General features: G+C 54.5%; 3 protein-coding genes across 3 annotated transcripts in view; 2 read left to right on the forward strand and 1 right to left on the reverse strand.

Moving 5' to 3' along the window:
• Positions 1 to 1603: 1603 nt before the first annotated feature.
• DPH7 (diphthamide biosynthesis 7) lies at positions 1604 to 16793 on the forward strand. Its single transcript, XM_060153656.1, has 10 exons — positions 1604 to 1673; positions 1727 to 2355; positions 3104 to 3237; positions 3781 to 3868; positions 5299 to 5393; positions 5774 to 5946; positions 9837 to 9906; positions 10011 to 10076; positions 10309 to 10481; positions 15801 to 16793. Exons 1-10 carry the CDS (start codon positions 1604 to 1606, stop codon positions 16250 to 16252), a joined length of 1950 nt encoding a protein of 649 aa, XP_060009639.1. The 3' UTR covers positions 16253 to 16793.
• Positions 16794 to 17600: 807 nt separating this feature from the next.
• MRPL41 (mitochondrial ribosomal protein L41) lies at positions 17601 to 18271 on the reverse strand. Its single transcript, XM_060153909.1, has one exon. The coding sequence runs from the start codon at positions 18142 to 18144 to the stop codon at positions 17737 to 17739; it is 408 nt and encodes a 135-aa protein (XP_060009892.1). The 5' UTR covers positions 18145 to 18271; the 3' UTR covers positions 17601 to 17736.
• A 4256-nt stretch (positions 18272 to 22527) lies between these two features.
• Positions 22528 to 24307, forward strand: part of PNPLA7 (patatin like phospholipase domain containing 7) — a 32081-nt gene continuing 30301 nt past the window's right edge. Inside the window, 4 exon segments of the mRNA XM_060153657.1 lie at positions 22528 to 22567; positions 22715 to 22794; positions 24172 to 24213; positions 24215 to 24261. Of these exon segments, the coding sequence (XP_060009640.1) occupies positions 22528 to 22567; positions 22715 to 22794; positions 24172 to 24213; positions 24215 to 24261 (209 nt within the window).

Consider the following 24307-nt stretch of genomic DNA (forward strand, 5'->3'; position numbering starts at 1 on the left):
AGCTCTGGCCAGGCCCATGGGGGTGGGGAATCCGGTGTAGACCAGCGTGTTGAGGTTTGGGTAGTCTTCCAGGCATGGGGCCCTGAGTGTGCTCAGTCTGCTTTTAAAAACAGGCTCCTGGGATGAGGAGGCCCTGGGCTACAGGCTGTGTGTCTTGCCTGTGTCCTTTGGGGAGTGGCCAGGTCGGCCCTCCGGGCTTTTTACGTTTCCTGACCAGGACTGTCTTGTGATCAGCTATTCCTTGGAAAACTACATTGAAAGGGAAGTGCCAGAGTGTCGGCCGACCCATAGGATGCCACGCTGGGTCCTGATCCCGGGTGCTTGCCGCCGTGGCTCATGGCTCATCTGGAATAGCCTTGACCTGGGGATCGCTGTCCAACGTGGCTGCAGGAGCTGGTGCTGTAGTTTAGTTGGTGGCTGTCCCCTCCTGATGGTGCTGTGTCTTGTCCTACTTGTTACAGACTCTTTGAGTCTGGGCTGGAGCTAAGAGGGTGGTGGCCATGGGGGCCTAGGGTTTGCTCATATCAAGTCTCCTGGAGTGGATGCCCTCGTGAAGCTGCCCCAGGGTCCACACAGTGTTTTTATTCCCCTTTGCTTCCCTTGTTCTTTATTTGATACCCAGCCCCTGGTTTCTTTTCTCTTCTAAAGGCCCCGAACCTCTTAATTTTTGTAGGCACACATCGGAGAGCGTCTGAAAGTTCAGCATTCACTCATGGTTAAAACGTGGGCCATGTTTCTTACCTGTTTGGAGCGAGGTGTAGGGGGCTGCTTGGCCTGACTGCCTTTTGTACCAGATCAAATCAAGATGTGTGGCTCAGCCATTTCAGGCTGTCCTGTGGCTTCCTGACCAACCTTTTCTGCTTCTCTGCTTCAGCTGCCATCTGAGCTGCTGACTGGTATCTGTGTTTCTAGTGATCGAATCCACTTTAAAAACCACAGGCTAACTACCCAGGTAGCCATGTGGATTTGTCTTGTCCCATTTGTTGGAGCTGCCATAACAAATTATCTCAAGCTGGTGGCTGAAAACAATGTATGGTCTAGGTCCTAGAAGCCAGAATTCTCAAATCAAGGTGTGGGCAGGGCCATGCTCCCTCTGAAGGCTCTAGGGAAGGTTTGTTCCAGGCTCTCCCAGCTTCCGGCAGCCTCAGGCGGTTCTTGCCTCATAGAGACCTACCAGTCTTTACATTGTCTTGTCTTCCATTGGTGTCTAACAGACCACACCTCCCCTTCCTAAGGATGCCAGTCATAGTGGATTAGGGCCATCCTAATGACCTCATTTTAACTGGATTACTTCTGTTACTAAAGACCCTGTTTCCAAAGGTCACATTCTGTGGTACCGGAGATAAGACTTCAATATATCTTTTTTGCGGACACAATTCAATCCATAACAATATCAGACACTTGCCTTCCCCAAACGTGTTCTGTAGAGTTCACTGACTTTATTGAATGCTGTCGGCACATACCTGGTTTACCAAATCAGATCGTGGCTGTGCTGGGTGTCCTCCCCTTCATCCTAAATCTAACTGGCGCACAGACCCCTGCCGCTGGGGCTTAGACGCTGGCTCTTCTCCATGCCTTCTGCCCACCTTCCTGTCCACCACCCATGCTCGGGGCCCTGAGGCCGACCCTGTCTCCTTTCTCTGCTGTCCAGTCAGGCATATGTGCGCCCACCGGTGCGCCGCACTTACTGCCCTATGGGCGGCTCCTTGGGGGTGGACATGACCAGGGAGAGGGTGGGCAGCCCAGGCCCAGCCCTTTTGGGTCAGACCCTGGACTCTGCTCCCTGGACGCCCAAGCCCTTTGCACACCCCACCTCCATGCCACGCTCTCCTCTGCTCCCCCTTCAGAGCCCAGCTCGCCCGTGACTCTGTGCTGGACGCTCGGCTGTCCCCTCCCAGGCCCGCGTCTCGCCGCCACGGCAGGGGACGCGCCGTGGCACGTGGGGCCAGTCGAGGCCCGCCGGCCGGCAGGGGGCGTGAGATCTCTGCCTCACGCTGGCGTCCACGGGGGCCGGAAGTCCCTCCCCGGAAGGAGTCATGGGGACGACGGCGGAAGTGGGAGAAGTACCGCCCCTTGGGCTGTGCACCTTCTTGGCGACGCGGGCTAGGGGACCCTGCTGTCAGCCTGGCTTCCTCACTTCTCCGCCGCCCGCTGTACGCCACCCCGGTCGCCGCCGCGTCCTTATCCGAATGCTGGGCGGCCGGCAGTCGCGTCCGGCTGTTGCAGGCGGTGGACACGGAGCACACCGTGGACTCGGTGGAGTGGTGCCCGCTGGAGGGCTGCAGGCACTTGCTGGCGTGCGGCACCTACCAGCTGCGGAAGCCGGAGGACCAGCCCGCCGACCCGGAGAGCAAGGTGCGCGGGGCCATCGTGGCCTAGGGAGGTCTTCACCGTGGGTTTGCAGGTCTGCGATCTCAGGTGGCATTTCCCGAGCACCTAAAGCCCCAGACTCGAACTCTTCTCTCAAGAAGGGCGAGAAAAGTGTCTTGAGAGGCAGAGCCGACCACAGGCTTTGAGATCTCTGTGATCTGCTGCGGGGGAGGCTGAAAGGGAAAAGTCTTGTGTGGAGTCGTTCAGGAGGTGTGGATGCGACCTTGGCCTTGTGGCCAGAATGTAGGTTATAGACAGGGCATCCTGAAAGCGGGATGTCGTCTCTCTGCAGGCGTCGTCAAGGTTATGGATGAAGTCTAGAGCAAAGAGAAAATGGAATTTCATAGGAGCTGTACGTAATCTATTGAAGGCATCTAGCTATGCAGATCCAAACCAGGATACTTTTAAGAGTGAACAGTGGCACTGGAGCAACAGGCCTAAGCCAGGACTCTCCCAGGCAAACTGTGTCCTGTGGGGACCCTAACTGTAGCTCCTGTCTATTGGCCCATTTAGAAGGAGCATCCCATCCTGGGTCCAGCAGGGTTTATCCACCTACTCACTAATCATGTACAAGAGAAGAGACGTTTCTCCAGCTCAGAAAATCATCGGTGCTGCTTCCAGGCAGAGGTCCGGAGTCTTGGCAAACCTCTTCTTTCCCTCAGTCCCTTTTCCCTCCCTTGGGTTCCTCAGTATTTATTAAGGTAATCAGAGAACACATTTGCATTTTTTGTAGAGTGGACTGGATGTTGATGAGCCTCAAATTCGTTTGGGTCGTCTCTACCTGTATAGTTTCAATGAGGACAGCTCTCCTTGCCCCCTGGTTGAGGTGCAAAGAAGAGATACTTCGGCGATCCTGGACATGAAATGGTACAACTTTGATAACCGTTCCCCTTGCTTGGAATTTGTCATGAGTACCTAATTGTTTGGTCAGAGGAGCCTGATGCCTGACAGCATGCAACAGGACGGGGAAGTGTCTGAAGTTTGGGTTCATTTCTTTACTGTGCTGCCTGCCTGCCTGTTGGCACTTGGAGATGCTGTAGACTTGGGGCTCGTTTCCTTTTTCAGTTTCCAAGCCCTACAGGTACTGTCAGTCTGGGAAGTGAGGCTAGTTTTCTGCTCCCTAAGCTGAGTGATCTTGTTGGAACAGAACTGTAGGCTCCAACCTGGTTTTGGAGCTGAAATAAATACACTTATTTATTTATGGCCGTGCTGCGCGGCTTGTGGGATCTTAGTTCCCCGAACAGGGATCGAACCTGGGCCCTCGGCAGTGAAAGGGCAGAGTTCTAACCACTGGACCGCCAGGGAATTCCCTGGAGCTGCAATGTAAACAATGAGTTACTGGGGCGCATAGTGTTCCCCTGTACTCCAGCACATCCTGTGTTGTGACCGGCACGTGCGTTATCTCCTCAGGTGCCACATCGCGGTGGCCGGCCATGCGCTCTTGGGAGTGGCAGATGCTTCTGGGTCCATAGAGCTACTCCGCCTGGTGCGATCCGAGGTCAGTGACTGGGGCCAGGCTTAGTGGAGGGTGGAAGGAACCTGGATGGAGGGGGTTTGGGAGGGAGGCTGTGCTGATGCAAACATTTTTCTAGGGTAGTTTCTGTTCAACGGTGAACTTTACCATAAAACATTCCAAGGTAGCACACGGTCTATTTTGAGTTACTGGGTTCTGTATCTAACTCCAAGGGGAGGACACCTTGTGTGTCATCAGCAGAGGGGCTGTCAGTGGACCTGAAAGTCCTGTAAGGAAAGCCTGGGCCAGCATCCTGGGTTGATGATGCTGGGGCTAAGAAGAGCAGCGCATTTACTGGGTAAAAGTGGTGTTTCTCATTGATAATTAGGGGAGCACGTGATTCCTACACGTATTTTCCCAAGCATCTGACGGTGATCCTGTACCGTGCATTTGTAAAATGACCACGTGTTGGGGGAGGGAGGGGACAGGGAAGGCATATAGTGGGTTGAAGGAAACAGCCCACAGACCGTGCCCTGTCTGTGGGGGGACCCACTCTAATGTAGGTGCTGCAAGTGGGACTGGAGCAGAGGTCCAGCTGGCCTTGGATTCACAGCACCTGAGGGCTTGTACAGCAAGGTCCTTGCTTCAGGCCAGCTGAGAGCAGCAGCCCTGTCTTAGGAGAGAGGGAAGAAATATCTGAGGAGGATATCTAGAACCAGAGCTGGAGGCAGGAACAGGTAAACCCAAGAGAGGATACAGCTGCTGGAACCCTGTTGATGGAGTTGAGCGCTGTCTAGGTTGCTTAGATAGTAAAACTTAGACCTCAGAAAAGAGAAACAGCATTTTAATGGCTAGCTGTGGCTTCTGAAAGAGAATCAGAGGAAAGTTCTCCTTAGCTCTGTCCCTGGAGGCCTGGGCAGTGGGGAACCCGCACCAGCAGTGCTCCCTGGAGCCTGCAGTAGTCTCCAGGAGGGCTTGGACAGCGACGGGTCTGAGAAGCAGAGACCTGCTTCCCCTGGGGTCACATGTGTGGGAAAGTCCTCCTTCAGGTGTGAGCGCTTCTGGAGGGCCTGGGCCGTCTGCAGTGTCCTCAGGTTCTTTTTTTTTTTTAATTTATTTTTTGGCTGCGTTGGGTCTTCGTTGCTGCGAGCACGCTTCTCGTTGTGGTGGCTTGTCTTTATTACAGAGCGAGGGCTCTAGAGCGCAGGCTCGGTAGTTGTGGCGCACGGGCTTAGTTGCTCCACGGCATGTGGGATCTTCCCGGACCAGGGCTCGAACCTGTGTCCCTTGCATTGGCAGGTGGATTCTTAACCACTCTGCCACCAGGGAAGTCCCTGTCCTCAGGTTCTGCTGCGAGTGACTGACACACTTTGTTCACCGAGTAGATGAGGGAAGCATGGCATACCCAAGCCAGGAGAATGGTCTCCTCAGGGTTCCGGGGCTGTTCCTCTCTGATGGCGTTCTTTTCTCTCCAGCAGAACTCTCACACACTACAGCTGTTCTCCCACTTTGCCCTGGAAAAGCAGTGTCTGGCCTTGTCCTTGGACTGGTCCACTGGGAAAGCCGGAAGGTGAGGGCCAGCGGTGACGGGCCTGAGTCTTTCCTCTGAGGGTCCCTTCGTATTTTCATGCAAGAGAGAAGGAAAGCCACCTTGTGCTAGCCTTGACTGCGGCTCCCCAAGCCTGGGAGAATCACTGCCAGTCCTCACCGAAAAAGAGTGTTTTCATCAGGGGAAGCTGACCCTGGTTTATTTTGACAAGCTACTGGCAGCTTCGGTCTCTGCCCAGGCAAGCCTCTTAAGAAGTGTGTCCCCGTACCAGGTCCTGGAGAGCCTCTCTGTGACAGGTCTTGGGGCCATAAAGCGTCACTGGTTGGGAGCCAGAAGAGGCGATGAGTTTGGGTCAGTGGATGTATTTCAGCCAGATTTCCCCACTGCTTCCCTGTGTCCAGGGCCAGTGACCAGCCCTTGAAGATCATTGGCAGCGACTCCAGCGGGCAGCTCCATCTCCTGCAGGCGCACCAGGCAGGGCCAGGAATGCAGGCTGTGGGCACGTGGCAGGCGCATCACTTGGAGGCCTGGGTTGCTGCTTTCGATTACTGGCAGACGGAAGTCGTGTATTCAGGTCGGTACTCCTCCGCTGGGCGCCCCTCTCTGGAGAGTTGCTGAGGAGGCACGGGCCAAGGGCGGGATTCTGGCCACGTTGGGATCTCAGGGACCTTTTTGGAGAGTCTGTTTTCTGGGGCAAAAGCTGTCGTTGGTGCTCGCTTAGCTGCTCCTCGGAGAGTGACGTGCAGTTTGCTGCAGGCACTGCAGGGTCTTGGTGGCCCCCGTGTTGGAGCCGCCCCCTGGGAGCCGCCGCCCCCGCCCTTGCTCTGAGTGTTGGATGCTTCTTCTCACACTCGGAAATCCAGTCGGAACTCCTTGCTCTCCACCTGGTACTTTGGGTCCGGTAGTGACTCGTCATGCATTTCAGGCTTGTCTGTTCCCTTTTGGAGTAGTTTATCTTCCTAGGGAAAGGGAAGCGTGAGAGAGAGAGGGTTGACTTCCTGGTACTGAGAGTGGTGTGTATGCAGCGGGATGCTGACGTGGGAACGAGGTCATTCAGGTCAGCTCCTTTCACGCTCACGGCAGGGGAGGGCATGGGTCTCTGAGAGAAGACAGAAGAGGAGCTGCTGAATTTGCAGAGGCAAGAAACCCTCTGCACCCGTATCCCTTTCTGCATCCAGTTGCTGGTAGTGTTCTGAGCTCCAGGGCGAGACGGGGAGGCCAGGGCTGCAGGGCTGTTCTGCTGGCCTGTCAGGATGCTGCACAATCTCACTGGGCCCCCAGAAGCTCCTGCTGAGGCCCTGAGGGACAGCTGTGGTGCCCAGTCCAGGGAGCACGTCAGCCTCGTCTCGGCCTCTCAGCGGCGTTCACATGCCTGACCCCTCGCTCCCCGCACATTCTTTTCCCTGGGTCATCAACGCCATGCCATCTGGACTCTCCCCTTCTTTCTCTGGCTTCTCTTCCTTCTGCTTTGTGGGCTCCTTTTCCTCCGCACAAAGGGTTCACCATCCTCTGACCTCTGTGTGGGTCTCCCTCTCGCTCCGCACTGCTGCTCTCCTGACTTCAGTTACTGTGTCTCTTCCACAAACACTGTGTTTAACCAGACCTTGTTTCCTGAGCTTTTCTGCATTGTCTTGCCAGCACTGCAGCGCTCGTGCAGGGATGCTCCCAGCGCCTCACTCCGCGGGTCTCCAGCTGAGCCCCATACTCCCTGTGTTGCCCTGTCACATACCTGTGCCTGCCTAATGTCCCGGCCCAGGACAAGGTCTGCTCACCCAAATCACACATCTCTGTCCGCTCACTGCTCCTCTGAGTCTGTGTCTTGTTGGTTTTCTCTTCTTCTTTTCAAAAATTAATCAATCAATTGATTAAGTTTTTAGGCCACGCTGTGCAGCCTACGGGATCTTAATTCCCTGACCAGGGATCGAACCTGAGCCCGCTGCATTGGAAGCGTAGATTCTTAACCACTGGGCTGCCAGGGAAGTCCTGCTCATCCTGATTATGATTTTGTGTTTAATGCTTCTTTTCCCCTGAGAGAGGATCCTTTCTGGAGTTTTTGCTGTCACACCCTTGAACAGACTCAGGGAGAACGATAAAGATTTAATTTTTTGAGCTCTCATTTGTAGATTAGTTCTTCTATCTTGAGGCTTAGCTAATTCAGAGCAAGGGTGTAGTAGGACAGTGATTTAACAATTCAACACCAATTCATTCATCCAACAAGCATCTACTGAGCACCTACTACGTGCCAAGCACTGTCCTAGGGGTTCAGGAGGCATCCGTGAGCAAGAGACAACAGTCCCTGCTTTCATCGCACTTTCGTCGCTTGTGGGGAGATGGACAGTGAATGCTAGGCGTACTATGCGCTGCAGGTGACAAGGGCTTTGGGAAGAAGAAAGCTAGGACAGGCTGAGGGCATCAGGTGCTGCAAGCAGGTGCAGATTGTCGCATTATAGAGACTGGTGTGTTCAGAGTAGCGAGCGGCCAGTACGGCCAGAATGACATGAGTGAGCAGTAGGATAGAGAAGGCAAGGTCAGGAGTCACAGAGACAGGGCACGGGGCCTTGCAGGCCGCAGGGGGGCCTTGGGCTTTTGCTCGGAGTAGAATGAAGCCATTGTAGGATATTGAACAGAGGAATGACATTTTCCGACTTACATTTTAAAATTTAAGAGGATCTGGGACTTCCCTGGTTAAGAATCTGCCTGCCGATGCAGGGGACACGGGTTCGAGCCCTGGTCCGGGAAGATTCCACATGCCGCGGAACAGCTAAGCCCGTGTGCCATAACTACTGAGCCCGTGCACCTAGAGCCCCTGCTCCGCAACAAGAGAGGCCACCACAATGAGAAGCCCGCGCACCACAATGAAGAGTAGCCCCCGCTCACTGCAACTAGAGAAAGCCTGCGCACAGCAACGAAGACCCAACGCAGCCAAAAAATAATAATAATGATAAATAAATTTTAAAAATAAATTTAAAAAAAATTTAAGAGGACCCCTTCAGCTAATATGTTGAGTATAGATTGCAAGGGGGTGAGGTTCTAGGCTGGAGACCTGCCATGCAGGTGAGGTATGAGAATGACTCAGGCTAAGGTGGGAGCAGTGGAGAGGAGGAGAAGTGGGAAGACTGCTTGGTGTGAAGGTCGATCAATAGGATTTCCTGGTGGAGCAAATGTGGAGTGTGAGAGAAAGAGGAGAGGCCGCTGTGTAAAGAAGCCACACCGGTTCTCCTCACAGGTTTGCCACACAATGGTAGCTTGTATCTGAGGCTCACACACAGGCTCAGTGCCTGGATGGACTGACTCTGCTGACCCACCTTGTCATAGATCATGTTCATCCCACATCCGTTTTGTCTGATATAGGGATTTGTAGTGTGCTCAGTAAGTACCTGTGGGTGGGTAGATGGGTGGTGGATGAATGGGTGGATGGATGGGTGGTGGATGGTGGATGGGTGGTGGATGGTGGATGGGTGGTGAGTGGATGGTGGATGGGTGGTGGATGGGTGGGTGGGTGTGTGGTAGATGGATGGGTGGATGGATGGATGGTGGATGGGTGGTGGATGGTTAGGTGAATGGATGGTGGATGGGTGGGTGGATGGAGGATGGGTGGTGGATGGGTGGGTGGGTGGTGGATAGGTGGGTGGGTGGGTGGTGGATAGGTGGGTGGGTGGGTGGTGGATGGATGGTGGATGGGTGGGTGGGTGGTGGATGGATGGTGGATGGGTGGGTGGTGGATAGGTGGGTGGGTGGGTGGTGGATGGGTGGGTGGGTGGTGGATGCATGGTGGATGGATGGGTGGATGGGTGGGTGGGTGGGTGGGTGGGTGGGTGGTAGCTGATGGACGGATGGAGTTTCAGGCAGACGTGGTTGTTCTTTTGCTCCTTTTTGTCCTCTCTGTAGGTCTTCCTCTTCAGTGTTTCTTCCCTTTTCCCTCGAGATACCATGACATTCTATTGTTGATGTTGCTTTTCTTCAAAGACTGGTTGTGGGTCAGGGCACCAGCTCCCTCGTTCTTTCTATCCTTTCAGTTTCCCCCAAACAAGCACAGGGCTCTTTTACTGTAAGGTTACAAAGGGCATTTCTCTTTAAAACACATGGCGGTGTGTCAAAGGTTCCAGAACCTTACAGAGCCTCCCTGTCTGATGCCTCCTGCACGCAGGTCTGTTCGGAGCACTTCGACGGGGCCACTCTGGTTCCTGGCATCAGGAGCCCGAAGGGTTGAGTCTTGTGTGACCTGGTCATTCTGCCCCCATAGGTCTGCCCTTTTCCTACGGGTGTAGCCTCTGTCTTTCCCTGCAGGTGTCTGAAGACACGGTTACAGCACAGGGGTGACTGTTTCTGGGGCTCCCCTGCCTGTGGCAGCCTGAAACCCGAGAAAAGCCACCCGTGGGAATTTCCTCACAGACATAAACCCAGTCCCTGAGAAACGGCCATCAGTGCCCGTCCTCATCAGTGGCTCTTTCTGTTTCCATGCAGGTGGGGACGATGGCCTTCTGAAAGGCTGGGACACCAGGACCCCTGGCACATCCGTGTTCACAAGCAGGAGGTACGTCACCGGGGGGGCGGTGCTCGGCGTGGGGGGCAGCCCTCCCTGCCCGCGGGCGGAGCAGCGCTGCCGGGCTTCTGCTCAGGCTCACCCTTCGCTCTCAGACACTCCACGGGCGTGTGCAGCATCCAGAGCAGCCCCCATCGTGAGAACATCTTGGCCACGGGAAGGTGAGCCCCCTAGGGTCCGTGCGCATGGGTTCCTCCTGCACCGTCGCTTCCTTCCCTGCTGTTGGCCACTGTGATGCTCGACCGGGCCAACTCTCCACCCAGAGCGCGGGCGTTGGGGTTTGGGAAGGGAACCGAGTCCTGGAGGGGAAGTGGGCCGGGTCTTCCGGGAGGTGACCCCTGCTGCCCCGGGGCCTTGCTTTCCTGCACGCTCTCTGCGGTCGATGGGTTTCAGCTACGACGAGCACGTTCTTCTCTGGGACACTCGGAGCATGAAGGAGCCGTTGGCGGACATGCCCGTGCAGGGCGGGGTGTGGAGGCTCAAGTGGCACCCTTTCCACTCGCACCTGCTCCTGGCAGCGTGTATGCACGGTGGCTTCACGATCTTCAGCTGCCAAAAGGCCATAGGTGAGTGGGGGCCTGGGGCGGGGCTCCCAGTTTCCTGCCTGCTTTTGCTGCACCAAGCTCTTCTGCAGCCTCCACGCGTTCCCAGGGTCTCCCCGTAGGCCTTGCCGTGATTTGTAAGTCTGCCGACTTCAGAATCTCGGTTTCAAGCGTGCTGCTCTCTAACCGTGGTTCTTCCCTGACCATCTCAATTGTTTTGGTACCTTCTGCATTCAGCAGTCTGCTGGCCCTATTGGGACCTCTCCACCAGAGGTGTTAACCACTGGTCGCTTTCCTAACCATCCTTGTCCCACCTTCTGCCAAGTCTTCCTGCTTGCGGACAGCGTAGGCTCCACGGCCTTGTGTTCCAAACATCGTTAAACTCTTCCCCTTGCTGCTTCCTCGTACTCTCTGGGCAGAATCTAGCACTGGTAACCCCAGTCTGCTTATGCCTGAGCCACAGAACGTGGCTGGAGGGAAACAGCCATGCAGCGTGATCTCACCTCAAGTTTATGCTACTGTGGGTCCCTTGTCAGGCAAACCTTGACCTTTCTGTAGCCAGTGATTCTTCACCGTCAGGGCTGTTCCACGTTTTCTTTTCTTAAACCCCCACCCCCTGCGCTCCCCGCCTCACGCATCCCTCATGATCTCCCGTCCCCCTCCTCTGTACAAACAAGGGATTATAGGCGCCTCCCATCATGGTTCCAAGGTCAGTGTCCCCTGTACTGGCTGTTCTCAAGGGCTTCGTCTTCTGAATCTTCAGTCCTCCGTCTACTGCGTCATTTCTGTTTATCACATGAATGTGCTCTGACAGTTCTCGCTGTAAAACAAGTTGCAAACCTGCTTCTTTCTAAGCATAGGATTTACAGTGATCAGTTGCCCTCTAGGCTCTGCTTTCACTGCATCCCATCAGTTGCTTTTTTTGCTTGCTTGTTTTTGTTTTTTTTCAATTTTTTTTTTTTGGCTGCATTTGTTGCTGCGTGCGGCCTTTCTCTAGTTGCGGCGAGCGGGGGCTACCCTTCGTTGCAGTGCGCGGGCTTCTCATTGCAGTGGCTTCTCTTGTTGCGGAGCACAGGCTCTAGGCATGCAGGCTTAAGTAGTTGCAGCACGCGGGCTCAGTATTTGTGGCACATGGGCCCTAGGGTGCATGGGCTCAGTAGTTGTGGTGCATGGGCTCAAGAGCGCAGGCTCAGTAGTTGTGGCACATGGGCTTAGCTGCTCCACGGCATGTGGGATCTTCCCGGACCAGGGCTCGAACCCGGGTCCCCTGCACTGGCAGACGGATTCCCAACCACTGCACCACCAGGGAAGCCCTATTCCTGACCTTGATAGGGTCCCTGCTGGTTCCCATTTGGTTTGATGATATATAAGGACTAATGTGTGTGCTTAGTATTCATCAATCATGTTTTCATGAGTATTTTTTTAAATCAGGAATTGTTGATTTTTTTGTTAAATGCTTTTATAATATCTATTGAACTGTATTATTTTTTTTCTTAGATATATTAATATGGTAAATTTTGTTTATGGATTTCCTAATATGGAATATATTCCTGGAGTAAATCCCACTTGCTTATGGTTTTGTTTTATTTTAGTTGTCAAAAACTTTTTTTGAGGTATAGTTGATTTACAGTATTTTGTTTTATGTATACAATATACTGGTTAACAGTTTTTAAAGGTTATATTCTGTTTATAGTTATTATAAAATATTGATTATATTCCCTGTGCTGTACAATATATTCTTTTCTTGTTTTTGTTTTGTTTTTTTGGCCACAGCATGTGGGATCTTAGTTCCTCAACCAGGGATCGAACCCATGCCCCCTGCAGTGGAAGCACAGAGTCCTTACCCACTGGACTGCCAGGGAAGTCCCTGTACAATATATCCTTGTAGTGTATTTATTTTATACATAATAGTTTGTACCTTTAAATCCCCTACCTCTATCTTGCCCCTCCCCCCTCCCTCCCCTTACTGGTAACCACTAGTTTGTTCTCTACATCTGTTTCTTTTTTGTTATATTCACTAGTTGTTTTATAGTTTAGATTCTACATATAAGTGATATCATATAGTATTTGTCTTTCTTTGACCTATTTCACTAAGCATAATACCCTTCAGGTCCATCCATGTTGCAGATGGCAAAATTTCATTCTTTTTTATGGCTGAGTAATATTCCGCTGTATATATACATCACATCTTATTTATCCATTCATTTGTTGATGGACTCTTAGGTTGCTTCCATATCTTGGCAGTTGTAAATAATGCTGCTGTGAGCATTGGGGTGCATATATCTTTTTGAATTTTTTCATTTTCTTCAGATAGGTACCCAGCAGTGGCATTGCCAGATCATACAGTAGTTAGTTTTATTTTGTTTCTTGAGGAACCTCCATACTGTTTTCCACAGTGGCTGCACCAGTTTACACTCCCACCAAGAGTGTAGGAGGGTTCCCTTTTCTCCACATCCTGACATTTGTTATTTGTGGTCTTTTGATGATGGCCATTCCGACAGGTGTGAGGTTATATCTCATTGGGGTTTTTATTGGCGTTTCTCTGATGATTGGTTATGTTGAGCGTCCTTCCACATGCCTTTCGGCCATCTGTGTGTCTTTGGAAGGTGTGTTGTTTTTCCAGCGCGGTACTGGGCTCTGGCGGCACCTTACTGGGGACTTGCATTAACGTTCAAAGGAGACACAGACTTTCTTCTGTGCTATTTAGCAGCATTATGTTTGGTTCATGTGAGAATCAAAACCAAAAGTGTGAAAATTTTTCTTCATTTTCTCTTGAACAATTTATATGCCATTTGGATTATCTTTTCATTCAAGATTTGGTAAAAAAAAAAATCTCCTGTGAGACTGTCTGGGCCTGATGTATTTTTGAATGATGGTTCTGTGTTAACTTTCTCTATATTTTTCTATGGAAGTTGGTTGTTTATGCTATATGTCTCTACTGGGGTCAATTTTGTTTTCTTTTTTCTTTCTTCTTTTTCTTTTGGCCATGCCAGGCGGCATGCGGGATCTTCCCCGCCCCCTGCAGTGGAAGTGTGAAGTCTTAAGCACTGGCCCACCAGGGAAGGCCTGGGGTCAGTTTTGAACTGTATTTTCCCAGGCAGCTATTCATTTCATCTACATTTTGAAATTTATTTGCCCAAAGATGTGTAAAGTTACTTGGATTTAAAAATTTCTTCTCTAATAGTTATTTCCCATTTACCATGTTTTACTTTGTATACTTATGCAAGTATACAATATTTTTTATGTCTTTTTCCTTAATTAGGTTAGTTACTAGCATGTATATTTTACTTCTTTTAAAGAAGCAGGGTTTTACTTTTTTATTATAGTCCGGTGGTTTCTGTTCTCCACCTCATCAACCTCTCCTTTTATCTTTGTTGTTTCTCTCCTTGTGCCTCCTGTATTCTTTTTCTAGCATTTTGAGTTGGGAATACAATTCACTTATCTTTATTACTTTGTATTGAGTGTTTTTATGTCTGAATTTTTCTCTGATTTAAGCACATTGTTAGGTTCTGATATGTAGTAATTTCACTTTCATTTTTATGAAGAAATTCTATGACTTGAGTTTGTATTTCCCCTTTTACCCAAGTGTGGTTTAGTAGAAGTTTCTAAAATTTGTAGGTGGGAGCAATTTTTCGTATTTTGACCACATTATTAAGTTTGTTTTATTGCGCTGTGATCAGAGTGTTGCTTGTACTGTTTCTACTTTATAGTACTTTTCGACTTCTTGTTGCCCAGCATGGTTGTTCAGTTCATGCTACACATGCACCTGAGTAGTGGACGTGCTGTTGCTGTGTGGTATTACTGTGTGGTAGGAAGGCTGCTGTGTCCACCTGGGCCACGAGCGGGTGCTGCCACTGGTTGGATGTACAGCTACAGTGCGCCTTTATTGTCCCAGTGACCCTCGCCACCCGGTACCCCAGCGTGCACACCATGGAGCGGGAGGTCTCCTGGGAGCTTCCTTCGGTGGTGGTGCCAGGGCGCCTCTCTGCTCTCAGGGTAAGCTTGGTGTCCAGCTCCTCTGCTCTAGGGTAAGCTTGGTGTCCAGCTCCTCTCTGGAGCCGCCTCTGCTCAGGCAAAGCCCTGGGTTACGGAGGAGGATCTCCAGGGCCCTGGTTGTATCATTGGTGTGTTTCTTGATGCCGGCTGCAGGCTTTCCGCATCACTGCTTATTCTAGTCGTGATTCAGATTCCGATCACAATGCAGAGTGCAGTGGCACTGATCCCTGCACTTGGGAGGTGGCAGTGGCATCCAGGCTAAGTGAAGACTGAATGGCCGGCCACTGGGCCTTCCGGCTGGTGACAGTTTTCTAAGCCCGCATCCCCAGCTCACTGGCCACTAGTTTTCTGAGGCTGCTCTTGCCAGCCTCGGCCTTGCCCTGGACCCTTGACCATCTCAGGTTTGGTGACACCTCATCATTTCTTTTTCTGGTCGCATATTACTTTCACACTTTCTCAGCCATGTTCTGTCCAGAATAAGGCCGGGCCTTTGCCCGTCCTGCCCTCTGTCTTCAGAGTTGCCATAGCAACTCACCATAAGGAAAGCTGCTCACGCTTCAGCTCTTCAGTGAGTTACTCCCTTTCCAAGCTCAAGTCCAAACTCTCTAATGCAGCACGCTGAGCTCTGCATCACGGGACCCTTCTGACGTGTCGCCAGTTCCTGATGACACCTCAGCCACGTCCACTCGTGTGGTTCCTCACACACGCCAGGGTCTTTCCACCTCTGTGCTTTACACTTACCGTTCCCTTTATTTCTTCTCATACACCCCTTTCCCTCCATTTGGCTCACTCGCTTGTCCTTTGCTTTTAAGTCTTAACGAGAAGCTTCTGCCGAGTCCTAAGGGTTCAGGTTCGGGTTCGGGTTAGCTCTGTAGGGTTAGGGTTAGGGTTAGGGTTAGGGTTAGGGTTAGCTTTGTAGGGTTAGGGTATGTGTTAGGGTTAGGGTATGGGTTAGGGTTAGGGTACACGTTAGGGTTAGCTCTGTAGGGTTAGGGTTAGGGTTAGGGTACAGGTTAGGTTATGGGTTAGGGTTAGGGCATGAGTTAGGGTTAGGGTATGGGTTAGGGTTAGGGTTAGGGTACACGTTAGGGTTAGCTCTGTAGGGTTAGGGTACGGGTTAGCTCTGTAGTGCAGGCTGACTCCTCTCTCAGGAACACAGAGTGCATTCCCTGCAGGATGATGGTCTGTGCTTCTCCGCTTGTCTGTCCGCGTCTTGATAGTCCTCTGCGTGACACACGGTGGTTGCTCTTGGCACATTGTCTCGCTTCGAGGGTGGGTAGGGCCATCGGGTGGGGATGATGAGATCAACCCTGGGTAAGTTTCCCATGTCCTTCTGTCTCACTCCAGAGGAGAATCAGGAAGTGTTCCCAGTCACTCTGTCCTACACCTTGCCCAACTCGCTGGTGTATGGAGTCGACTGGTCCTGGCTCTACTTCCGCCGCTTGCCGCAGACCCATCCGTCATTCTGCTTGGGGTCCTCTCCTGGCAGCGACCCAGGAGCCAAAACAGCAGACCCAGTCTATACCCTCAAAGTTGCGGCCCAGTCGCCAGCACCCTGTTTTGAGCGTCTAGCTGATGCTGATGGAGAGGGTGGTACCAAACACCAGAGTGGAGGCAAGCTGAAGAGTCCTCTCCAGCCCTTTGCAGAGGAGAAGAGCGGCGGCCGGCTGCATGCCTCGGGGGTCGAGATCTGTGACTGTGACCAGTACCTGGAGGCAGCCACCTCTGACGCCAGCCTTCTAGCTACTTGCTCCTTTTATGATCATGTTCTTCACCTCTGGAAGTGGGAGAACAGCTGAGCTAGGGAAGTTACTTGGTTTGACATCATAAAGACCATTTCCACCAATAAAACCAAGAGTATGTCTCTACCTTTTCTGAGAATGAAGTATCCTCAGACCATCTCACTGACATTCTGGCTGCATGCAGGTTTTCTGTATAGGGCTCAGTGCATCTCATGGAATCTCCAGGTAGGCAGTCAGAAAAGCTGTTGGCCTCCTAAATAAGCCTTATCTGCTGGGGCCCTTCAAAATGGTGATTCTGTGGCAGCAGGGGGCAGGGTGTGGGTGGGGCATGGTTCCCAGCTCTGTCTTGTCAGTTTTCCTGTGTTTCTGACTTTCAGTTCTTCATACTTATTTAAGCAACTGTTTGTATTAACTAAAAGGAGTGGCTTTGTTTTCTTAAGCTACTTTAAAACACCAGAAGTAGTTTTATATGAACATTAAAAAAGCTCATGTCATGGCACCAGAAGTGCTTGTATAGCCTCCTGTGCAGAGAAGCAAAAGGAAGTGTATACACGTTCTGAGTTGCTTTAGCATGTCATAAACTTGAAATACGTTGTCATATGCTGAATTAGTCATACTTCCTCACTGCGGCTTCAGTAAACCAAGTAGCTTCCAAACCTGGACACGGTTTAACTCCAGAAACATAACTGGGTTTGTGACTGATCTGACTCCCATAGATCAGTTCCTCCTTGTCTCTCTGGAAGGAACAGATGTTGAAGTATAGGCCACTGTGGAATTTGTCAGCTCCTCAGCATCCACTAATAAATACAACAGATAGGTGTTCCGAGTTAGAAAACACAAGCCTCTACCCTTTGCTTTCTTATTTTCTGACGGTACAACACTGTGTGCTAGTACAGGTCAGCATGTGTTAGTGCTGAGCCCTCCTCCAGAGTTTATTTTAGGGTATTTCACTTAAGGGTCAGTTAAATATGAAACAGAATTAGAATCTGAGGGATTATGCACTGAAACAGGAAAACACAAGGAGGAAGGAGAGTATAGATTACTAGGGAAATACGAGTTTGGCATCAACTTCCTGTGTGGCCTTATCTTTAGGTTTACCCCAAGGGGGGCTGTCTCACCTGACTTCCCAAAATAAGCTGCTTTGGAACCCATAAGTATTCTCATTGGTGGTTCCTTGGGGTGAATTTTGGGGGATGAATTAACCAGTGCTGTCATGTGGCTGGATCTGCCTTGTGAATTCTCTTTCTCCTGCAAGCTAAGCCACGTGTTCTTGCCTACTTCGCAGAACCTGTTGGTTGGGGTTCTGGTTTGGCTGGAACCTCAGAACGTCGCCTCGGTCACTACGCCCTAGCCTGTTACGTGTCACACTTTCCTTTTCAAAATGACCAGCTGCCCCGAACAACACTGTAGGGTAGCCAAGGTCTTTAATAGAAGCGAAACGAGGGCAACGCCTCCCCACCCGCCACCCGGGAGCTAGGCTCAGCGAGGAGGATAGGTCGAAGTCCTCAGTCGCAGGCACACCCGACCGCCGCCGACTGCTCCTAGCGCGGGAAGTTCTTGGGGTACAGCTGGAAGAGCTTGCCTTCCTGCGTGGGCTCAAAGCCGTACTTGTCCAGGCGCTCAGGGTCGAAAGTCCCGGCCTTGAAGTCCTTCTCGATAGCAGGTGCCGCTGTCTCCAGAAAGAGCTGCTTGGCCGTCAGGGGAACGTCTGTGCCCTCCGGGGCGCGGTAGTTCACGTACGGCTTGAGCTTGAAGCCGGCCAGATCGGGGACCACCAGCTCCGGGACCATTTCCTTGACCTGCACGAACTTGCCGTCGCGGCCCCGGAAGCCGATGCCCTTGGCGCCGCGGCTCTTGTAGAAGGTGCGCGGGCCCCGCTTGCTGGTCCACTTGCTCATTCGGTCGGCGCCCCGCACCAGGGCGCGAGCCGCCCCGCTCAGGAGGCCCATGCCGGGGCCCGAACGACGCGAACGCCCTCCGACTCCCGCGCACAGCCACGCGAACCCCGGCAACCCAGCGCTCTGCTTCCGGCGACCACTGCAGCTTCCGACACCCCCTGGCCCCCCGCGCCAGAGCAAGAGCAGCTCCGATTGGCTGCGACGCGTCCAATGTGCAGCCTTGGCCCTGCGGGGGGGCGGGACCTGTGGGGGCACGGCCAATGCTCGGGGAGATCCCGCGTCCGGGCGGGCCGTCAGGAGCGCGGCCGTGGGGGGCGGAGCTTCGAGGCGCAGGGCCGGACGCCGTGAGTGCGGACGTTAGGGGCGGGGCTTCGGGAGGAGCGACGGGAGTGCCGGGTGTCGGGGGCGGGGCGTCAGGATGGAGTGACGGGAGCGCGGGCGTCGGGAGCGCGCGATCCTGGTGAGTCGCCGCCGAGCGCCCCGAAGTGGCTGACCTGGGGGTCCGGTTCTGTGAGCAGAGGTAGCCATCCCCTCCCCCATGCATCGTCGGGACGTACACTGCCCCACAGGGCTGTCGCCGGCGACGCACCTCAACCCAACTGCCCCCAACCGGACGCCTCCCAACCTTACTGCCCCCAGCCCCGACTGACCTCAACCCAACGCCCCTCAGCTCGACGCCCCCCAACCCGACTGCCCTCAACCCCGACTGCCCCCAACCCCGATGCCCCTGCAGCTGAACGCCCCCCAACCTGACTGCCCTCAACCCGACGGCCCCATAATCACTGCTCTCCAGCCCTGCGCCCTAACTTCCACGCCCCCCTAACCACCATCTTCCTAACCTCGATGACCCCAACCGCGCCGCCCCCGGCCCCCCAGTTCTCCTGCGCTCTGTCTCCTTCCCTCCCGTCCCCTGCGCTGTGGAGCACGTGCAGCAGCTGAAGGCGGTTTGGTTGTGTGGCAGGTGCTGGGGCCTTGAGCTCTGTCGCCTGTAAGCCTGGGAGGCGTGGGGAGACCGCCCTGGTCAGGGCTGGGCCGCAGAGCTGGGGTCAAGGCGTTGCTGGTCCTTGAGGAGACATCTGAGAAGAAAGGGTTTCCCACGGGGCCGGCAGGGACCTTTGACCAGTGAGCAGATGCAGGTGACCCTGCACCTACCTTCTGCTCCCTGACTTCTCCCGGTGGGATTTCGGAAGAGACAACCCTCTCTTACTGTTGCCCTTCCAAGGGACCTGGGAGCCACAGGGTGAAGGCCCTAGATGGGGCTCCTCCCTGCGGCACAGAGGCCAGGTGAGCAGAGCTGGTCCTCAAGTTCACCACACCCCAGACCAACACACCCACCTCCAGGGCTCAGCCGCACTGCGGGGGAAATCCTGTGCACAGGCCACTAGGGAGGATCTGGCTCACAGCCTGTAGTGGCCACGCACCCCTCCCCAGGTGCTGGAAATCCCTGCTGCGCTAGGCCTTTGCCCAGCTGCCCACACTGGCCCTTGACTGGCTGGGAGAGGAGCCTGGGCCTTGGCTGCAGTTCTAGGTTCCTGGGCAGCCACACGAGGGCTATTTACAGAGAGGGAAGGGGCTCCGATTGCTTGTGAAAAGAGCTTCTCTCCATGGAGAACACAGTTTTTCATCAGGGTTTTCCTGTCAACAGAAACATAATTTAACGTGGACAGGAACCTGGGGAAGGGCTGGGAGACACTGCTTTGCACGTGAGCATGAGGTGGTGGAACGTGTGCCCTCCTTGGAACCAGTCTCTCTTCTTTTGTTTCACTTTTAGCCATGGAGCAAGAGGGGGACGCCGGCCCAGAGGTGCAGAACCTGAGGATTCCAGTGAGGAATCAGCCTTAAAATTCCCAGTTATGGCCACTTCAGGACAAGGAGAAAGGGTCCTTTTAACATCTGCCCCGCAGCAACTCCTTGAAGCCTGCTGCATGTGGGGGTGGTGTGTGGGGCCTGTTTTCCCCTTGTCAGGGCTGAGGCCCTCCCTCCTCTTCCCCAAGGTCACTCTTGTGAGTTCCTGCTTCCCCTTAGGAAGTCTGCTTGCTTTGTCTTAGGGCCTTTTACCCGTGGAACATATATAGCCACATTACAAGGGCCTTTATCTCTAAACCAGAAATGTAGATGCATTAAAACAACCGTGAAAAGCTGGAAAGTCTGAGATGCCTAACCACAAGAGACTGTATAAATAGGCCTGGGGCGTCCCCGTGACCCTTCCTGTGGACAGCCCTGGCTGCCCCCCAGGGGGTGGCTGAGCTCGGAGAGACACACTTAGGAGGAGGGTGCTCATCTGCTGCCTGGTGGATGTCGTCTTTAGCCAAGCACGCAGTCTGGGCCGGGGGGCCTGGACGCCTCACTGTGAAGCAGAAGCTCCCACTGCTTCCATCTGCCTCCTGAGCTGAGTTCAAAGGGTTGAGCTTTCTGAATCACTTCCTTATTCTGTCTCTATGTGACATTCTGCTTTTGAAATGCTTTTCTGAGCGCATTGATTTCCTTGGGTTTTCTGGCATCGATGCTGTGTGTGATCCTGGCTCTGAAGGATCAGGCAAGCTGCTTTAGTCCTTGGCACTTGTGTAGAAACTTGAAAGGATTAACAAGTCCCCCCACCACTCCCCCAAACCCATCCTGTTCCTGGCTGCTTGGAAGGAGGTATGTGGGTACCGGGAGGAATGGAGTGTAGCTACTTGTTTGGCTGGTTTCTTCAGCTTTGGGGGGAATCTGCCAGCATCCTGTGTATGGGCGGCCCCAGCCGTCTGCCCACTCACCATTCCACACTCACTGTTCTCTCTTTTTTAAAATTAATTAATTTATTTTTGGCTGCGTTGGGTCTTCATTGCTGTGCCCGGGCTTTCTCTAGTTGCGGCAAGCAGGGGCTACTCTTCGTTGCGGTGCACGGGATTCTCATTTTGGTGGTTTCTCTTGTTGCGGAGCACGGGCTCTAGGCGTGCGGGCTTCAGTAGTTGTGGCACGTGGGCTAAGTAGTTGTGACTCGCAGGCTTCAGTAGTTGTGGCACACGGGCTTAGTAGTTGTGGCTCACGGGCTCTAGAGCGCAGCCTCAGTAGCTGTGGTGCACGGGCTTAGTCGCTCTGCAGCATGTAGGATCTTCCCGGACCAGGGCTCAAACCCGTGTCCCCTGCACTGGCAGGCAGGTTCTTAACCACTGCACCACCAGGGAAGTCTCTCACTGTTCTCTCTTACCTTCCTTTCTCTCTCCCTGGGGTCTGGTCTTCTGAAGCCCCTTGTTAACTCCCTCCCTGGGAGCCCTTCTCTGCTGTGAGCTGGTATTTAATGCTCTCAAAATCCAGTTGGCTCCTTAGGGTTTCCCACCACTGCTGCTGTGCGGGCTTCTGTCTGCCCCGAGGCCAGCAGCACGTGGTTCTGTTGGTGACGAGAGGGCACCGAGAGGTGGCCTTTGTACCCACTGTGGCCAGCTGGGCTTGCTCCTCTGGATTTGCATCCTGAGGAGCAGGAAAGCTGAGGATTTAGGATTCAGATACGTTAATGATGCCTGGAGCATTTGTTGTCAACACAGCACGGCTGCTGGCCCTGCCGAGCCATGCTGTGGGTGGCGCTGCTCCAGAGCAAGTGGGCTCAGGGGACCTCAGCGTCCTGGAAGGTCGCTTCTTTCTGGAGGTCTCCAGGGCTGCTGACTTGTCCCTGACCCACAGCTCTGTTGTTACTCCCTGGGGAGCCAGGGCCGTGCCCATCCTGGCCCTTCCCGACTGCAGCCTTCCCCCCTAGGCGTGCTTCTACCTGGCCACCCTTCGGTCCTGGGGTCTGCAGCTGACGGAGCAGCGTTCCCAGTCCACCAGGTGACCACCTCACTGCCCCCGGCTAATGGGCGGGCCCCAGAATCAGTGGCCTATTGCACCCTTGGCTGCCCTGGGTCCTTTGTGTCCAGCCTGTGTCTGGGCTTGGGAGGGGCCTCATGGCACCTTGCTGACGGGTGCTCTATCTGTGACCTCACCCAGCTGGTGGTTGTTGCAACTGAAATCCTCCTGGCCCTGGCCCTGGACCTTATCGGCATGACCATCTTTTTTTTTTTTTGCTGTACGCGGGCCTCTCACTGTTGTGGCCTCTCCCGTTGCGGAGCACAGGCTCCCGACGCGCAGGCTCAGCGGCCATGGCTCACAGGCCCAGCTGCTCCGCGGCATGTGGGATCTTCCCGGACCGGGGCACGAACCCATGTCCCCTGCATCGGCAGGCGGACTCTCAACCACTGTGCCACCAGGGAAGCCCGATGACCATTTTTTGTGTATAGAAGTGTTCACTGATTCCGTGAGTATCTTGCTTCAGACTGTAGCCCTAGGGGGACGGGGAGGAGGGCTTGAAAGGGTGGGGGAGGCTCGGGTGGTGGCTTTTGTTGGAAACTGCTGGCCTGTCCACGAGGCTGAGCTCGTCAGATCCATGCAATTCGAGGCTGTTCTGAACTTCCTTGGCTCATGTTTCCAAGAAGAGTGAAGTCCCGCTTCCTCTGCAAGGGTCTGTCGCAGCCCTGGGACGAGGTGCTGTGTGACTGGGGGCGGGGCGGGGGGCGGGGCCAGGCAGGGGCAGGACAGCTTAGTGTGTACACGTGGCCGCCTCGCGGGTCCCAGCCGTGCTCAGGCAGCCCCTTGGCTCCCCTTGCAGGACAAGGGCAGCCCACTCCTCAGTACAGGTTCCGGAAGAGAGACAAAGCGATGCTATACGGCAGGAATATCATGAGGAAGGTAGCTCGAGCTGCAGGCCCAGGCCTCCTCCCCCTCAGAGGTGTCGGCACCGCAGGCCTGTGCCTGGGGTCTGTGCAGCGGCTCTGGGGCTCGGGGAGGGTCTGGGGAGGGCATGGCTGGGCGGAAGCATTTGGGGAGGAGGCCCCGTCACCCTGTGAGGTGGACGTGAACTGGAAGGGAGGACAGAAGCCCCCCGCCCGGAGCATCCCTGACGTGTGGCGGGTGGAGGGTCCTGGCTCTGGTGCTGAGATTGCTGGTCCAACCAGGATTTGGGGCCAGGCTCCGCGAGGGGGAAACTGCAAGGCCTTGCTTGCCAGTGTCAAGACCCACCTTGGGAGGAGCAGCCGCGTCCAGCCTGTCCAGCAGCCGGGCCCCCTGCGCCCTTCTCCGCCTGAGGGCAGGAGGTCTCAGCAGACTGCCTGAGGCTGCCTGTGCTTCAAATGCACGCTTGAAGCATTTGCTGGTATTTAAAAATATCTTCTCTTTGTTACTTTCCTCGAGTTACACAATCGATTCGTGTTCTTCGTGGGTAAGCTTGAGCGGTCGATGGGGAGTCACGTGGGTGTCCTCACGTGGCTCTTCCTCCTCAGTGTCAGGCGCTGTGGGAGGCCGGTCGGTTGGGGCTGCTCTGTCTGGCGGGCGGGCGCGCAGGGACAGTGGGCGGGCCCCCCGCAGGCTCGTGCAGTGCCACATGGAGTGACTCCCTGCAGGTCTCAAAGGCACTCAGGCGTGTGTGGTTGGGTGGGGGGCTGTCCCCTGGTGACCCTGCCGAGGACTGGGCAGCGGCAAGCTGGACCTGGGCTAAGGACAGGAGCGTGGTCCAGTGAGGCCAGGACGCCTGGGAGGGCAGGAGGGGTTGTGGTGGCCGCCCACCGACAGCCACAGCCGGCACCGTGGGGCAGGCGCAGCTCGGGAGCTAGGGGACCGCAGGGGGCAGTGGCTGCCCGAGGAGGCTGGCCGGCGCCCGGCTAGGAGCCGGGCTGCCGCTGTTTGGGGCAGTCCGGTGGGCCTCGGCTGTGGGGGAGGGTGAAGAGCCCTCCAGACTGGGAGGCCGCGCAGGCACTCGGGCTGTCGTGTGTGTCAGCGCGACAGGTGTGGGGTGGAGAGCGCCGGCCTTCTAGGCAGAGAGGACGCGGGGCTGAGGACTCAGCTCTCGGGGCACGGGCTGTCTGGGGACATGGCCACGCGGTATCGCTACCATCAGCGCCAAGGATGGTTCCCTGTGTCCTGGGCAGGTGAGCAGGGTGGGGCCGGGCCGGGATGCTGGTGTCGGGCTGCGGGCAGGCCAGGTCCTGAGGGCTGGGACCGACCCTGAGGCTGAGAGCTGGATCCACCGGCTGCAGGGTCCAGACGCGGCCTCCCCCTTTCTCTCTGCAGGTGACCACACTCCCCCACGCGCTTGTGAGAGCACAGCTGCCGCCGGCAGCAGGCGAGGAAGAGGACCAAGGTGCTGTCTTTGGCCAAGAGGTACTGGGGGTGCCCTTCAGACTAGGCACGTCTCAGCTGCCTGCCC

This window comes from Lagenorhynchus albirostris, chromosome 7 (genome assembly GCF_949774975.1).
Source record: "Lagenorhynchus albirostris chromosome 7, mLagAlb1.1, whole genome shotgun sequence".
NCBI lineage: Eukaryota > Metazoa > Chordata > Mammalia > Artiodactyla > Delphinidae > Lagenorhynchus > Lagenorhynchus albirostris.

Bases quoted from the DNA above. Each gene is read 5' to 3' on its own strand.
- MRPL41 (XM_060153909.1), bottom strand. From the start codon at position 18,144: ATGGGCCTCCTGAGCGGGGCGGCTCGCGCCCTGGTGCGGGGCGCCGAC.
- DPH7 (XM_060153656.1), top strand. From the start codon at position 1,604: ATGCTCGGGGCCCTGAGGCCGACCCTGTCTCCTTTCTCTGCTGTCCAG. The intron at 3,238-3,780 runs GTACAACTTTGA...TTATCTCCTCAG, and splicing joins GCGATCCTGGACATGAAATG to GTGCCACATCGCGGTGGCCG. The intron at 5,947-9,836 runs GTCGGTACTCCT...GTTTCCATGCAG, and splicing joins GACGGAAGTCGTGTATTCAG to GTGGGGACGATGGCCTTCTG.